General features: G+C 36.5%; 2 protein-coding genes across 2 annotated transcripts; both read left to right on the forward strand.

Annotated features, from left to right (window-relative positions):
* The first annotated feature begins 2,383 nt into the window (after nucleotides 1-2,383).
* Nucleotides 2,384-6,094, forward strand: LOC149936627 (uncharacterized). Its single transcript, XM_090153707.1, has one exon. The coding sequence runs from the start codon at nucleotides 2,384-2,386 to the stop codon at nucleotides 6,092-6,094; it is 3,711 nt and encodes a 1,236-aa protein (XP_090009833.1).
* A 115-nt stretch (nucleotides 6,095-6,209) lies between these two features.
* LOC149936628 (uncharacterized) lies at nucleotides 6,210-7,583 on the forward strand. Its single transcript, XM_090153708.1, has one exon. The coding sequence runs from the start codon at nucleotides 6,210-6,212 to the stop codon at nucleotides 7,581-7,583; it is 1,374 nt and encodes a 457-aa protein (XP_090009834.1).
* The last annotated feature ends 8,049 nt before the right edge of the window (nucleotides 7,584-15,632 follow it).

Below are 15,632 nucleotides of genomic sequence, written 5' to 3' on the forward strand. Positions count from 1 at the left end.
TCTTTAGTGAACTGTTTATCTTACTCCACGGGGTTTTTTTTTATTTTTCATCTTCCGTATTATCGCGGGGGGGGGCGATCATGATAGCCTGGGAGCATCCATCAATAATGCAAAATAAGAGAAATTGAAATCGAGAGAGAAAGAATTGTGTTTTTTCTTCGTGGCGAAAGCGTTGGCGCGGATTTCCAAATATCAAATATGAAAGCAAGAATGAGATTCAATTTTCGTGCGCTTGAATTTTTTCCACTAGCTTCGGTGTGTCTGCGAGGACTCAAACAAAATAAAAGGAGATGGTCCAAGAAAAACAAACTATTCCCTCCGATACGATAAAATAAAGGGTTTTTTTTCGCCGTTTTTTCGATCCACGAACTTTCAAATCCCTCGTGAAGAGAGCAGCATTTTTTAAGTATTTGACCCGTTACCTCTGGAAACCCAATTATGAATATTTTTTTGAAAAATATATAGCGTAGTGTAAACGTAATCTTATTTATAAATTTTCTTACAGTTTGAAAATACATTAGTTTAATCTAATATTTTATTACCTTCTTCGCGAGCCCTGCGGTATGAATATGTTATTAAGCAAATAAATGAAGAATTGACCATGGACAGTAAATGAAGAGGACAGATTTTCGATACCCTTCCACAGTGCATTTTATTTCTCCCCACGTATAAATCAGCTCGAGAGACTCCGAGGGAGTCTTGCAAGGTCGTTTGTACCACGTGATCTTAAAATTTCAAAATGGCATTCTAACGCGGTTGATATTGTTACGTAAATTTTTGCGCTTTATACTTTAGTAATTTTTTATTTTGGTTTTTTAATTCAATAAAAACTATAACTGATATTTAGTATATCATATTTAATCTATAAAAACGTGAAAAAATACCTTTTGACGTAAAAATGAATTTCGTGTTTATCTTTTTGTTTTTTTCGAACAGTATCGTCCACTCTTGGCGATACTTGTTTTTTCAAATAACTTTGGACGACTCCCTTCGTGTGATTGGTTTACGGGGGCTTAAAACCAGGCTTTTTACCGATCCTCTAAAATCTACTATCCATGAATTGACACAGTCATTTTGAAAAAATATATATAAGGTTAGCACAATCTTGCATTTAAATGTTCTTACATATTGACGGTAGCTTCTTCGCGAGACCGTGTGTATATTTTCTTACATATTGACGGTAGCTTCTTCGCGAGACCGTGTGTATATTTTCTTACATATTGACGGTAGCTTCTTCGCGAGACCGTGTGTATATTTTCTTACATATTGACGGTAGCTTCTTCGCGAGACCGTGTGTATATTTTCTTACATATTGACGGTAGCTTCTTCGCGAGACCGTGTGTATATTTTCTTACATATTGACGGTAGCTTCTTCGCGAGACCGTGTGTATATTTTCTTACATATTGACGATAGCTTCTTCGCGAGACCGTGTGTATATTTTCTTACATATTGACGGTAGCTTCTTCGCGAGACCGTGTGTATATTTTCTTACATATTGACGGTAGCTTCTTCGCGAGACCGTGTGTATATTTTCTTACATATTGACGGTAGCTTCTTCGCGAGACCGTGTGTATATTTTCTTACATATTGACGGTAGCTTCTTCGCGAGACCGTGTGTATATTTTCTTACATATTGACGGTAGCTTCTTGTTAAAAATGTAAAAAGCGTTTTCCTCCTTTATGTTAATATTAAATAGTGTATAAATAGTGTATAAATTTCATTTCATTGTATAGTTTAAGTTTAACCTTTAGTGTGTGTAAATCTAATTGTATATATTCCCTTTCCTATTTTCGTGGTATGTATTTTATTTAACCAATGTATTGTATATTTGGGAAAAACCCTCCTTGGATGTCGTTGGCAAGTTTCGTAAATTCCTATCTCCACGGGCCCTGCCAATCAACTTATGATAAGTGCGGGGAAATAGAGCACTGGGGAATCTGGCCACATCATCGCCAAAAACTTTCCAACGGCAGAAGGGGAGGGATAAATTTTCCATATAACTGACCGGACCTCGAGAGAGGCTAGTCAGTCTGTCAGAACATAAAAGAAGCTCGCCTAAACTAGCGAGAAAATCAGCCTCTGCCGGATGCAGAATTTAGAAGTTTCCAAATGAAACAAAACTTAAAATAAATTTAGTAACCATATTAAGGCTTCAATAAAACTCAGTAAGAAGCAATGATTCATTGTATTTTTTCCTAGTTCTAGTACCGTCCGTAATAATCCCGTAGTTATCTGGGAACTGTTTCAGTCCGGTTCTCAGACTAAATTGTAGCTCTCCCCAGAACCGCCTTAAATAAAGGAATCTTTAAGAAGCGTTTTCTACATGGTGCCGAAACCCGGGATTATTCGCATAGAAGTAACTCAACTGGGATTCAAGGAAAATGCCGGACCCAACGGACGATACGAACAACCAGACCAAAAGAACAACTATAACGTCGCAAAATGCCGCAAAATCTTCAAGTTCGACTAAGGAAGTCCTGGCGAACGGGAAGTCAACAGGGGCGGACAAGGATGACCAAGTCCAAGCCAATTCATCAGGCGCGACCAAAGAGCAAAAACTCGCGCGAGCCGCCCAAAAAAGCGCTCGTAACGCCGCTAATCGGGTAATGGATACGCTAGCTGATATACTCGATGGCACGTCTATTAACGTGGAGGAACTAGAAGACACGCTCGCCATTCTTAATCAGAAAGAGGATGATTTAATTAGGCAGGATGCGAAACTCATCAGCCTCATAGAGGAAGAAGATGAACTCGAGATGGAGTCCGACGAAGCCATCATCCGCAGGGAGAACATCTCCGCGTCCAAACTCAAGGCGAGGAGAGCCCTGAACAAAATTCTGGGCATCAACGGGAGCTCGTCGACGCTTGCCGTTTCGAGCCACCGAGGATCCACCGTCGGCAGCGAGTCCAACATCGTCTCAACCACCGCAACGAGACATCGACCAAAGTTACCGGAGATCCAAATACCAACCTTCTCCGGAGACCGTGCAAAGTGGAACAGCTTTTGGAGTAGATTCGCCGCAGTCATCGACAGGCAAGATTTCTCCAAAGTAGAAAAATTTATTTATCTTCTCGGTTATTTAAAAGGCGAGGCGCTTAACGCTGTCGTAGGGTTTGACGAAGTAGATGAGTCTTACGATCAGGCTTTAGAAATTCTTAAGCAGAGGTATAAGCGTGACGACCTCGTAATTCAATCTCATATCGATAAAATAAGAGAATTAGTGCCTGTTTTCGATCCTAACGACATTAAGTCACTTCGTCATCTCCTAGATATGTACGATATTAGTATCAGAAGTTTGAAAGGTTTAGGCGTAGATATGAAAGAAAAGGCTGAATTTATATGTCCACCAATGTTAAGAGGTTTGCCAAAGGAAATCCGGACCGAATTTTGCCTAAAAAACAAATCTGGGTCAAATTGGGACGCGGAAGCTTTGATTGAATTTATAAGGGAGCAGGTGGAGTGTAGAGAAATGTCTGAAATGCTAAGCTCCAAAACGAAATTTGAAAAATCAGGCAAATTCGAAAGTTATCAGGATAAATCAAAATTGAAAACTAGATCCGATTATAATCCCCCTAAAACTACGACTTCCCAATTAGCCGCCGGAGTAGCTCCGAAAGAACCCGATAGTGTTTATTGCCTATTTTGCAAAAACTCTAGTCATAAGTTCACAAACTGCGATAGGTATACCCTAGAGGAAAAGAGAGCCATGGTGAGGGATAGCGGGAGGTGTTTCATCTGTCTTCGCTTGGGTCATGGCGCCGGACATTGCAGGTCCAAATTTAGAAATTGTAAAACGTGTAAAAAACGACACAATTACGCCACGTGCGAAGAAAACCCCGCCCATAAAAAGGCGGAATACCAGGTAGAAACCGTTACCATGGCAATGGCACCGATAAAAACTCCTAGCGAAAATATTTTACTCCAAAGGGCCGTAGCTGTGGCCAAAAATCCCGCGCAACCAAAACACTCCCAAATCGCCACGTGCTTCTTAGATGGGGGGAGTCAAGGTAGTTTTATTAAAGAAGAGTTAGCGAAAAAATTGAAACTTCCCATTGTAAACGATTTAGACCTTGACGTGTTTAGTTTTGGGAATAAGGACCCCCACCAAGAGAAACGTAAAAGGGTAAAGGTAACACTTGAAAACAGGGAAAACCCTGGCGAAACCGTAGAAATTGTAGCTATTGTTCAAAAATTTCTTACTTATGATTTTACAAAATCGAGTGACGTTAAAATTAGGGAACAGCTTCGGACAAAGGGTATAAATTTAGCAGACAATTTAGGTCAGAAATCCGATTTAGAAAACCCGGATATTGATATATTGGTGGGCGCCGATTATTATTGGGCAGTAGTAGCCGATAGCAGACCGGAAAGATTGGGACCCCGCACTGTAGCGATAGAAACCAAATTGGGGTGGTGTCTTAGCGGACCCGAGAAAAACAATTCAGTGGTGAAATCAAATCAATCAGTCTCCGCGATGTTAATTAGTCTAGGTCAAAGGCGCGTGAATGATACTCTAAAATCATTTTTTGACTTGGAGGGCTTAGGGATAAATAGTTCTGAAATTGAAGAAAACCCTAATGATAAGGCCTTAAACACATTTTTTGAAGATATAGAATTTGACCAAGCCCAAGGACGCTATAGCGTAAAATTTCCTTGGAAAATTAGTAAACACACGCTACCTGATAATTACCAAGTCGCCCGGAAAAGAATGCAAAGCCTAGAAAAAAGATTCGGAAGGGACCCAGAGTATTACCAAAAGTACAGGGAGGTAATAAAAGAACAGTTAGATACGGGGGTGGCCGAGGTAGTGCCGAACGAACAGTTAGAAATAGTGAAGGAGGGAACCTATTATCTTCCCCATCAGGGTGTCGTCAGGCTAAATGCACAAACGACGAAACTCCGCGTCGTATTAGACGCGTCGTCGCACGCGTACGGAAAACCCTCACTTAATGATTGTTTGCTATCCGGACCAAATTTGAACCCCCCTTTACTTTTACTATTAATTAGATTTAGGTTCAATAAAATCGCGATCGCAGCAGATATTGAAAAAACATTTCTGCAGGTCGCTTTGGACGAAGCGGATAAAAATTCAGTTAGATTTTTATGGGTACAGGAAGCTGACGGGAAAATTATTTCAGACCAATATACTACCCTCAGAATGACTCGCGTACCCTTTGGGGTAACTTCAAGCCCTTTTCTTTTGGCGTGCACTATCAAATATCACACCAAACAAAACAGTGAAATCTCGGACGTAGTTAGGGAAAAGGTAAACAATGACATTTATGTAGACGACCTAACCAGTGGGGCAAAAAACGTGAGCGAAGGGTTTGATATTTCATTAGGCGCGGCAAAATTAATGAAGGGCGCCGGAATGAAGTTTAGAAAATGGGGGACTAACTCCCAAGAATTACGAAATCTATGGACAGCCCATGATAATCAGGAACAGAATAGTTTATTCGAACAAGAAACCAAGATAATCGAATCGAAGGTTTTAGGAGTGAAATGGGATTCCAACAATGATACATTCGCTTTCGATCTGGCAAAATTAATTGAGATTGGGAAGAGCGTAAAAGCCACCAAACGTCAGGTCTTGAGTTTTGTTGCTCAAATTTTCGACCCCTTAGGCCTATTGTCAGCATTCACCATTAGGGCCAAGGTACTTCTACAAATATTGTGGCAATCGAAGGAGGATTGGGACAAGGAGCTTAGTCAGGAAACTAAACAAACATTTCTAACTTGGGTAAATGAATTATCTGTAATTCAAAATGTCAAAATTGATAGGCATTTTTTTCACAAAACCAATGACGAGATCAAAGAAATTGAACTTCACTGTTTTTGCGATTCCAGTACAAAGGCATACGCTACACTAGTATATGTTAGGTACCAGACCATAAATGAAAAGGTAGGGGTTGCCTTGGTTACGGCGAAAGCTCGAGTAGCCCCACTGAAAAACCTTAGTTTACCAAGACTAGAGCTTATGGGCTGCCTATTAGGCGCCCGACTAACAAACAACGTCAAAGAAATATTTAAAGAGAAAATTAACGTTAGCGGTAAAAATTTCTCCAAAAGTAGGAGTTCAAAATTTGATTGATTTAAACAAACATTCCAGTCTGAATAAAGTATTACGCATCACTTCGTATCTCTTTCGTTTCGCAAACAATGCTAGGGGTTTAAAGAAAATTGTAGGACCCGTAGAGGCCGAAGAAATGGCCAAAGCCGAAAAGTTGTGGGTTAAATCGGTTCAAGCTGAAGAGTTTGGACCGGAAATAAGGTCGTTAAAGAGCGGAGTAGAAATCAATAGACACTCAAAATTAGCGTCTTTACGACCAATACTTAGCGAAACAGGCTTAATTTGCGTAGGTGGACGATTGGAGGAATCCTCTTTATCTTACGCCGAAAAATACCCCATCATTTTGTCAAAAGGCCAAAGACTAGCGAAACTATTAGCTATTAGAAGTCATACGCAAGTTTTTCACAGCGGAATAAATGATACCGTAGCTCAGCTGAGAGAACGATATTGGGTGCCAGCCGCTAGGCAACTAGCTAGAGCTATTGTTAAGGATTGCATAACGTGCAAACGTCTAATGGCGAAGTTGGGTGAAATGCCGATCGCTCCCTTGCCTATGGACAGGATTGAAGAATCCCCTCCCTTTTCTATACTGGGTATAGATTTCGCGGGACCATTGATAGCCAAAAACCAAAACAAAGACCAAAAAACGTATATCTGTTTAGCGACTTGCGCGGTAACTCGCGCAATCCATTTAGAACTTATTCCCTCGCTTAGCACCGAAGATTTTCTCTTAGCTTTCAGGAGAGTCATAGCTAGGAGGGGCGTACCATCCGTTGTATATACCGACAACGCTAAGACATTTAAAAAAGCTAATTCGGACCTAAAACTCATTTGGCAAACACTCAGTAAACCAATGTTAAAGGAATTTTTTGGTAATCACTCGATTAAATGGAAATTTATAACTGAAAGGGCCGCTTGGCATGGCGGATTTTACGAGCGTTTAGTACGTTCGACCAAAACATGTCTTCGAAAATGCATAGGTCGAGCCCTCCTTAACTATCACGAATTAGAAACTGTTTTAATTGAAACGGAGGCAATAATTAATTCCCGACCAATTACCTATTTATATAATGACCTAAATGAACCAAAACCCCTAGCGCCTTCAGATTTCTTAGTTGGACGCAGATTAACCTCACTACCGCCTATAACCTTTCAAAAACTAAAAGTACCTACGACACGCCTTGAATTGACCAAGAGGTTAAAATACCGAGAACGATTACTCCAACAAATATGGAAAAGGTGGCGCCATGACTACTTAATGGAGCTTAGGTCAGCCCACCACGCGAAATCTCCAAAAACTCAATCCGAATTGAAAGTTGGAGATGTAGTATTAATCCACGAGGACAAAGTGACACGACACATGTGGAATCTCGGTTTGATAAAGGAAGTGCTAATAGGACGCGACAATAAAATTAGGTCATATATCGTTAAAACAACCAACGGTAACTGCATAAGACGGTCTATCCAGCATTTGTGCAATCTTGAAATTAATGACGAGTCAAACGCGTAAGGTACCCATGGTAATACTCACGTATTACCGAGGGGAGTGTTAAAAATGTAAAAAGCGTTTTCCTCCTTTATGTTAATATTAAATAGTGTATAAATAGTGTATAAATTTCATTTCATTGTATAGTTTAAGTTTAACCTTTAGTGTGTGTAAATCTAATTGTATATATTCCCTTTCCTATTTTCGTGGTATGTATTTTATTTAACCAATGTATTGTATATTTGGGAAAAACCCTCCTTGGATGTCGTTGGCAAGTTTCGTAAATTCCTATCTCCACGGGCCCTGCCAATCAACTTATGATAAGTGCGGGGAAATAGAGCACTGGGGAATCTGGCCACATCATCGCCAAAAACTTTCCAACGGCAGAAGGGGAGGGATAAATTTTCCATATAACTGACCGGACCTCGAGAGAGGCTAGTCAGTCTGTCAGAACATAAAAGAAGCTCGCCTAAACTAGCGAGAAAATCAGCCTCTGCCGGATGCAGAATTTAGAAGTTTCCAAATGAAACAAAACTTAAAATAAATTTAGTAACCATATTAAGGCTTCAATAAAACTCAGTAAGAAGCAATGATTCATTGTATTTTTTCCTAGTTCTAGTACCGTCCGTAATAATCCCGTAGTTATCTGGGAACTGTTTCAGTCCGGTTCTCAGACTAAATTGTAGCTCTCCCCAGAACCGCCTTAAATAAAGGAATCTTTAAGAAGCGTTTTCTACACTTCTTCGCGAGACCGTGTGTATATTTTCTTACATATTGACGGTAGCTTCTTCGCGAGACCGTGTGTATATTTTCTTACATATTGACGGTAGCTTCTTCGCGAGACCGTGTGTACATTTTCTTACATATTGACGGTAGCTTCTTCGCGAGACCGTGTGTATATTTTCTTACATATTGACGGTAGCTTCTTCGCGAGACCGTGTGTATATTTGCTTACATATTGACGGTAGCTTCTTCGCGAGACCGTGTGTATATTTTCTTACATATTGACGGTAGCTTCTTCGCGAGACCGTGTGTATATTTTCTTACATATTGACGGTAGCTTCTTCGCGAGACCGTGTGTATATTTTCTTACATATTGACGGTAGCTTCTTCGCGAGACCGTGTGTATATTTTCTTACATATTGACGGTAGCTTCTTCGCGAGACCGTGTGTATATTTTCTTACATATTGACGGTAGCTTCTTCGCGAGACCGTGTGTATATTTTCTTACATATTGACGGTAGCTTCTTCGCGAGACCGTGTGTATATTTTCTTACATATTGACGGTAGCTTCTTCGCGAGACCGTGTGTATATTTTCTTACATATTGACGGTAGCTTCTTCGCGAGACCGTGTGTATATTTTCTTACATATTGACAGTAGCTTCTCCTTTTTAAGTTTAGTCTGAACATCTATTTCGTTCTTCGTGATCCCTGTGACACTGCCGCTTTGTTCCACGGTAACGTGTTAATATACTGTTGTACTGTCCATAAAATTTATTTTTTGAGTGGGAGCTTCTACGTTTCTAGTATAGTCTAACATTTCATTCCATTTAGTACCAATATTGTTTATTAAAAAATAAATGGCGAAGCTTTGATGAGGGCTGTTAAAATTTCCATTATAATATAATTTTTTAAAGGTCGAGATCACCATTTTCTAAGTCGAAATTGCCCTGTTTATAGAATTTATTTATCATTATAAGATTTTAGTACATTTTCGAGAGAAACGTTTGGAATGTCGAGATCACCATTTTCTAAGTCGAAATTGCCCTGTTCATAGAATTTATTTATCATTATAAGATTTTAGTACATTTTCGAGAGAAACGTTTGGAATGTCGAGATCACCATTTGCTAAGTCGAAACTGCCCTGTTTATAGAATTTATTTATCATTATAAGATTTTAGTACATTTTCGAGAGAAACGTTTGGAAGGTCGAGATCACCATTTTCTAAGTCGAAACTGCCCTGTTTATAGAATTTATTTATCATTATAAGATTTTAGTACATTTTCGAGAGAAACGTTTGGAATGTCGAGATCACCATTTTCTAAGTCGAAACTGCCCTGTTTATAGAATTTATTTATCATTATAAGATTTTAGTACATTTTCGAGAGAAACGTTTGGAAGGTCGAGATCACCATTTTCTAAGTCGAAACTGCCCTGTTTATAGAATTTATTTATCATTATAAGATTTTAGTACATTTTCGAGAGAAACGTTTGGAAGGTCGAGATCACCATTTTCTAAGTCGAAACTGCCCTGTTTATAGAATTTATTTATCATTATAAGATTTTAGTACATTTTCGAGAGAAACGTTTGGAAGGTCGAGATCACCATTTTCTAAGTCGAAACTGCCCTGTTTATAGAATTTATTTATCATTATAAGATTTTAGTACATTTTCGAGAGAAACGTTTGGAATGTCGAGATCACCATTTTCTAAGTCGAAACTGCCCTGTTTATAGAATTTATTTATCATTATAAGATTTTAGTACATTTTCGAGAGAAACGTTTGGAAGGTCGAGATCACCATTTTCTAAGTCGAAACTGCCCTGTTTATAGAATTTATTTATCATTATAAGATTTTAGTACATTTTCGAGAGAAACGTTTGGAAGGTCGAGATCACCATTTTCTAAGTCGAAACTGCCCTGTTTATAGAATTTATTTATCATTATAAGATTTTAGTACATTTTCGAGAGAAACGTTTGGAAGGTCGAGATCACCATTTTCTAAGTCGAAACTGCCCTGTTTATAGAATTTATTTATCATTATAAGATTTTAGTACATTTTCGAGAGAAACGTTTGGAATGTCGAGATCACCATTTTCTAAGTCGAAACTGCCCTGTTTATAGAATTTATTTATCATTATAAGATTTTAGTACATTTTCGAGAGAAACGTTTGGAATGTCGAGATCACCATTTTCTAAGTCGAAACTGCCCTGTTTATAGAATTTATTTATCATTATAAGATTTTAGTACATTTTCGAGAGAAACGTTTGGAAGGTCGAGATCACCATTTTCTAAGTCGAAACTGCCCTGTTTATAGAATTTATTTATCATTATAAGATTTTAGTACATTTTCGAGAGAAACGTTTGGAAGGTCGAGATCACCATTTTCTAAGTCGAAACTGCCCTGTTTATAGAATTTATTTATCATTATAAGATTTTAGTACATTTTCGAGAGAAACGTTTGGAAGGTCGAGATCACCATTTTCTAAGTCGAAACTGCCCTGTTTATAGAATTTATTTATCATTATAAGATTTTAGTACATTTTCGAGAGAAACGTTTGGAATGTCGAGATCACCATTTTCTAAGTCGAAACTGCCCTGTTTATAGAATTTATTTATCATTATAAGATTTTAGTACATTTTCGAGAGAAACGTTTGGAATGTCGAGATCACCATTTTCTAAGTCGAAACTGCCCTGTTTATAGAATTTATTTATCATTATAAGATTTTAGTACATTTTCGAGAGAAACGTTTGGAATGTCGAGATCACCATTTTCTAAGTCGAAATTGCCCTGTTCATAGAATTTATTTATCATTATAAGATTTTAGTACATTTTCGAGAGAAACGTTTGGAATGTCGAGATCACCATTTTCTAAGTCGAAACTGCCCTGTTTATAGAATTTATTTATCATTATAAGATTTTAGTACATTTTCGAGAGAAACGTTTGGAATGTCGAGATCACCATTTTCTAAGTCGAAACTGCCCTGTTTATAGAATTTATTTATCATTATAAGATTTTAGTACATTTTCGAGAGAAACGTTTGGAATGTCGAGATCACCATTTTCTAAGTCGAAACTGCCCTGTTTATAGAATTTATTTATCATTATAAGATTTTAGTACATTTTCGAGAGAAACGTTTGGAAGGTCGAGATCACCATTTTCTAAGTCGAAACTGCCCTGTTTATAGAATTTATTTATCATTATAAGATTTTAGTACATTTTCGAGAGAAACGTTTGGAAGGTCGAGATCACCATTTTCTAAGTCGAAACTGCCCTGTTTATAGAATTTATTTATCATTATAAGATTTTAGTACATTTTCGAGAGAAACGTTTGGAAGGTCGAGATCACCATTTTCTAAGTCGAAACTGCCCTGTTTATAGAATTTATTTATCATTATAAGATTTTAGTACATTTTCGAGAGAAACGTTTGGAATGTCGAGATCACCATTTTCTAAGTCGAAACTGCCCTGTTTATAGAATTTATTTATCATTATAAGATTTTAGTACATTTTCGAGAGAAACGTTTGGAATGTCGAGATCACCATTTTCTAAGTCGAAACTGCCCTGTTTATAGAATTTATTTATCATTATAAGATTTTAGTACATTTTCGAGAGAAACGTTTGGAATGTCGAGATCACCATTTTCTAAGTCGAAATTGCCCTGTTCATAGAATTTATTTATCATTATAAGATTTTAGTACATTTTCGAGAGAAACGTTTGGAATGTCGAGATCACCATTTTCTAAGTCGAAACTGCCCTGTTTATAGAATTTATTTATCATTATAAGATTTTAGTACATTTTCGAGAGAAACGTTTGGAAGGTCGAGATCACCATTTTCTAAGTCGAAACTGCCCTGTTTATAGAATTTATTTATCATTATAAGATTTTAGTACATTTTCGAGAGAAACGTTTGGAATGTCGAGATCACCATTTTCTAAGTCGAAACTGCCCTGTTTATAGAATTTATTTATCATTATAAGATTTTAGTACATTTTCGAGAGAAACGTTTGGAATGTCGAGATCACCATTTTCTAAGTCGAAACTGCCCTGTTTATAGAATTTATTTATCATTATAAGATTTTAGTACATTTTCGAGAGAAACGTTTGGAAGGTCGAGATCACCATTTTCTAAGTCGAAACTGCCCTGTTTATAGAATTTATTTATCATTATAAGATTTTAGTACATTTTCGAGAGAAACGTTTGGAATGTCGAGATCACCATTTTCTAAGTCGAAACTGCCCTGTTTATAGAATTTATTTATCATTATAAGATTTTAGTACATTTTCGAGAGAAACGTTTGGAAGGTCGAGATCACCATTTTCTAAGTCGAAACTGCCCTGTTTATAGAATTTATTTATCATTATAAGATTTTAGTACATTTTCGAGAGAAACGTTTGGAATGTCGAGATCACCATTTTCTAAGTCGAAATTGCCCTGTTCATAGAATTTATTTATCATTATAAGATTTTAGTACATTTTCGAGAGAAACGTTTGGAATGTCGAGATCACCATTTTCTAAGTCGAAACTGCCCTGTTTATAGAATTTATTTATCATTATAAGATTTTAGTACATTTTCGAGAGAAACGTTTGGAAGGTCGAGATCACCATTTTCTAAGTCGAAACTGCCCTGTTTATAGAATTTATTTATCATTATAAGATTTTAGTACATTTTCGAGAGAAACGTTTGGAATGTCGAGATCACCATTTTCTAAGTCGAAACTGCCCTGTTTATAGAATTTATTTATCATTATAAGATTTTAGTACATTTTCGAGAGAAACGTTTGGAATGTCGAGATCACCATTTTCTAAGTCGAAACTGCCCTGTTTATAGAATTTATTTATCATTATAAGATTTTAGTACATTTTCGAGAGAAACGTTTGGAATGTCGAGATCACCATTTTCTAAGTCGAAATTGCCCTGTTCATAGAATTTATTTATCATTATAAGATTTTAGTACATTTTCGAGAGAAACGTTTGGAATGTCGAGATCACCATTTTCTAAGTCGAAACTGCCCTGTTTATAGAATTTATTTATCATTATAAGATTTTAGTACATTTTCGAGAGAAACGTTTGGAAGGTCGAGATCACCATTTTCTAAGTCGAAACTGCCCTGTTTATAGAATTTATTTATCATTATAAGATTTTAGTACATTTTCGAGAGAAACGTTTGGAAGGTCGAGATCACCATTTTCTAAGTCGAAACTGCCCTGTTTATAGAATTTATTTATCATTATAAGATTTTAGTACATTTTCGAGAGAAACGTTTGGAAGGTCGAGATCACCATTTTCTAAGTCGAAACTGCCCTGTTTATAGAATTTATTTATCATTATAAGATTTTAGTACATTTTCGAGAGAAACGTTTGGAATGTCGGGATCACCATTTTCTAAGTCGAAACTGCCCTGTTTATAGAATTTATTTATCATTATAAGATTTTAGTACATTTTCGAGAGAAACGTTTGGAAGGTCGAGATCACCATTTTCTAAGTCGAAACTGCCCTGTTTATAGAATTTATTTATCATTATAAGATTTTAGTACATTTTCGAGAGAAACGTTTGGAAGGTCGAGATCACCATTTTCTAAGTCGAAACTGCCCTGTTTATAGAATTTATTTATCATTATAAGATTTTAGTACATTTTCGAGAGAAACGTTTGGAATGTCGAGATCACCATTTTCTAAGTCGAAACTGCCCTGTTTATAGAATTTATTTATCATTATAAGATTTTAGTACATTTTCGAGAGAAACGTTTGGAATGTCGAGATCACCATTTTCTAAGTCGAAACTGCCCTGTTTATAGAATTTATTTATAATTATAAGATTTTAGTACATTTTCGAGAGAAACGTTTGGAAGGTCGAGATCACCATTTTCTAAGTCGAAACTGCCCTGTTTATAGAATTTATTTATCATTATAAGATTTTAGTACATTTTCGAGAGAAACGTTTGGAATGTCGAGATCACCATTTTCTAAGTCGAAACTGCCCTGTTTATAGAATTTATTTATCATTATAAGATTTTAGTACATTTTCGAGAGAAACGTTTGGAAGGTCGAGATCACCATTTTCTAAGTCGAAACTGCCCTGTTTATAGAAGTTATTTATCATTATAAGATTTTAGTACATTTTCGAGAGAAACGTTTGGAATGTCGAGATCACCATTTTCTAAGTCGAAACTGCCCTGTTTATAGAATTTATTTATCATTATAAGATTTTAGTACATTTTCGAGAGAAACGTTTGGAATGTCGAGATCCCCATTTTCTAAGTCGAAATTGCCCTGTTCATAGAATTTATTTATCATTATAAGATTTTAGTACATTTTCGAGAGAAACGTTTGGAATGTCGAGATCACCATTTTCTAAGTCGAAACTGCCCTGTTTATAGAATTTATTTATCATTATAAGATTTTAGTACATTTTCGAGAGAAACGTTTGGAATGTCGAGATCCCCATTTTCTAAGTCGAAATTGCCCTGTTTATAGAATTTATTTATCATTATAAGATTTTAGTACATTTTCGAGAGAAACGTTTGGAAGGTCGAGATCACCATTTTCTAAGTCGAAACTGCCCTGTTTATAGAATTTATTTATCATTATAAGATTTTAGTACATTTTCGAGAGAAACGTTTGGAATGTCGAGATCACCATTTTCTAAGTCGAAACTGCCCTGTTTATAGAATTTATTTATCATTATAAGATTTTAGTACATTTTCGAGAGAAACGTTTGGAATGTCGAGATCACCATTTTCTAAGTCGAAACTGCCCTGTTTATAGAATTTATTTATCATTATAAGATTTTAGTACATTTTCGAGAGAAACGTTTGGAATGTCGAGATCACCATTTTCTAAGTCGAAATTGCCCTGTTCATAGAATTTATTTATCATTATAAGATTTTAGTACATTTTCGAGAGAAACGTTTGGAATGTCGAGATCACCATTTTCTAAGTCGAAACTGCCCTGTTTATAGAATTTATTTATCATTATAAGATTTTAGTACATTTTCGAGAGAAACGTTTGGAAGGTCGAGATCACCATTTTCTAAGTCGAAACTGCCCTGTTTATAGAATTTATTTATCATTATAAGATTTTAGTACATTTTCGAGAGAAACGTTTGGAAGGTCGAGATCACCATTTTCTAAGTCGAAACTGCCCTGTTTATAGAATTTATTTATCATTATAAGATTTTAGTACATTTTCGAGAGAAACGTTTGGAAGGTCGAGATCACCATTTTCTAAGTCGAAACTGCCCTGTTTATAGAATTTATTTATCATTATAAGATTTTAGTACATTTTCGAGAGAAACGTTTGGAATGTCGGGATCACCATTTTCTAAGTCGAAACTGCC

This window comes from Leiobunum rupestre, chromosome 7 (assembly GCF_980474605.1).
Source record: "Leiobunum rupestre chromosome 7, qqLeiRupe1.1.hap1, whole genome shotgun sequence".
Taxonomy (NCBI): domain Eukaryota; kingdom Metazoa; phylum Arthropoda; class Arachnida; order Opiliones; family Sclerosomatidae; genus Leiobunum; species Leiobunum rupestre.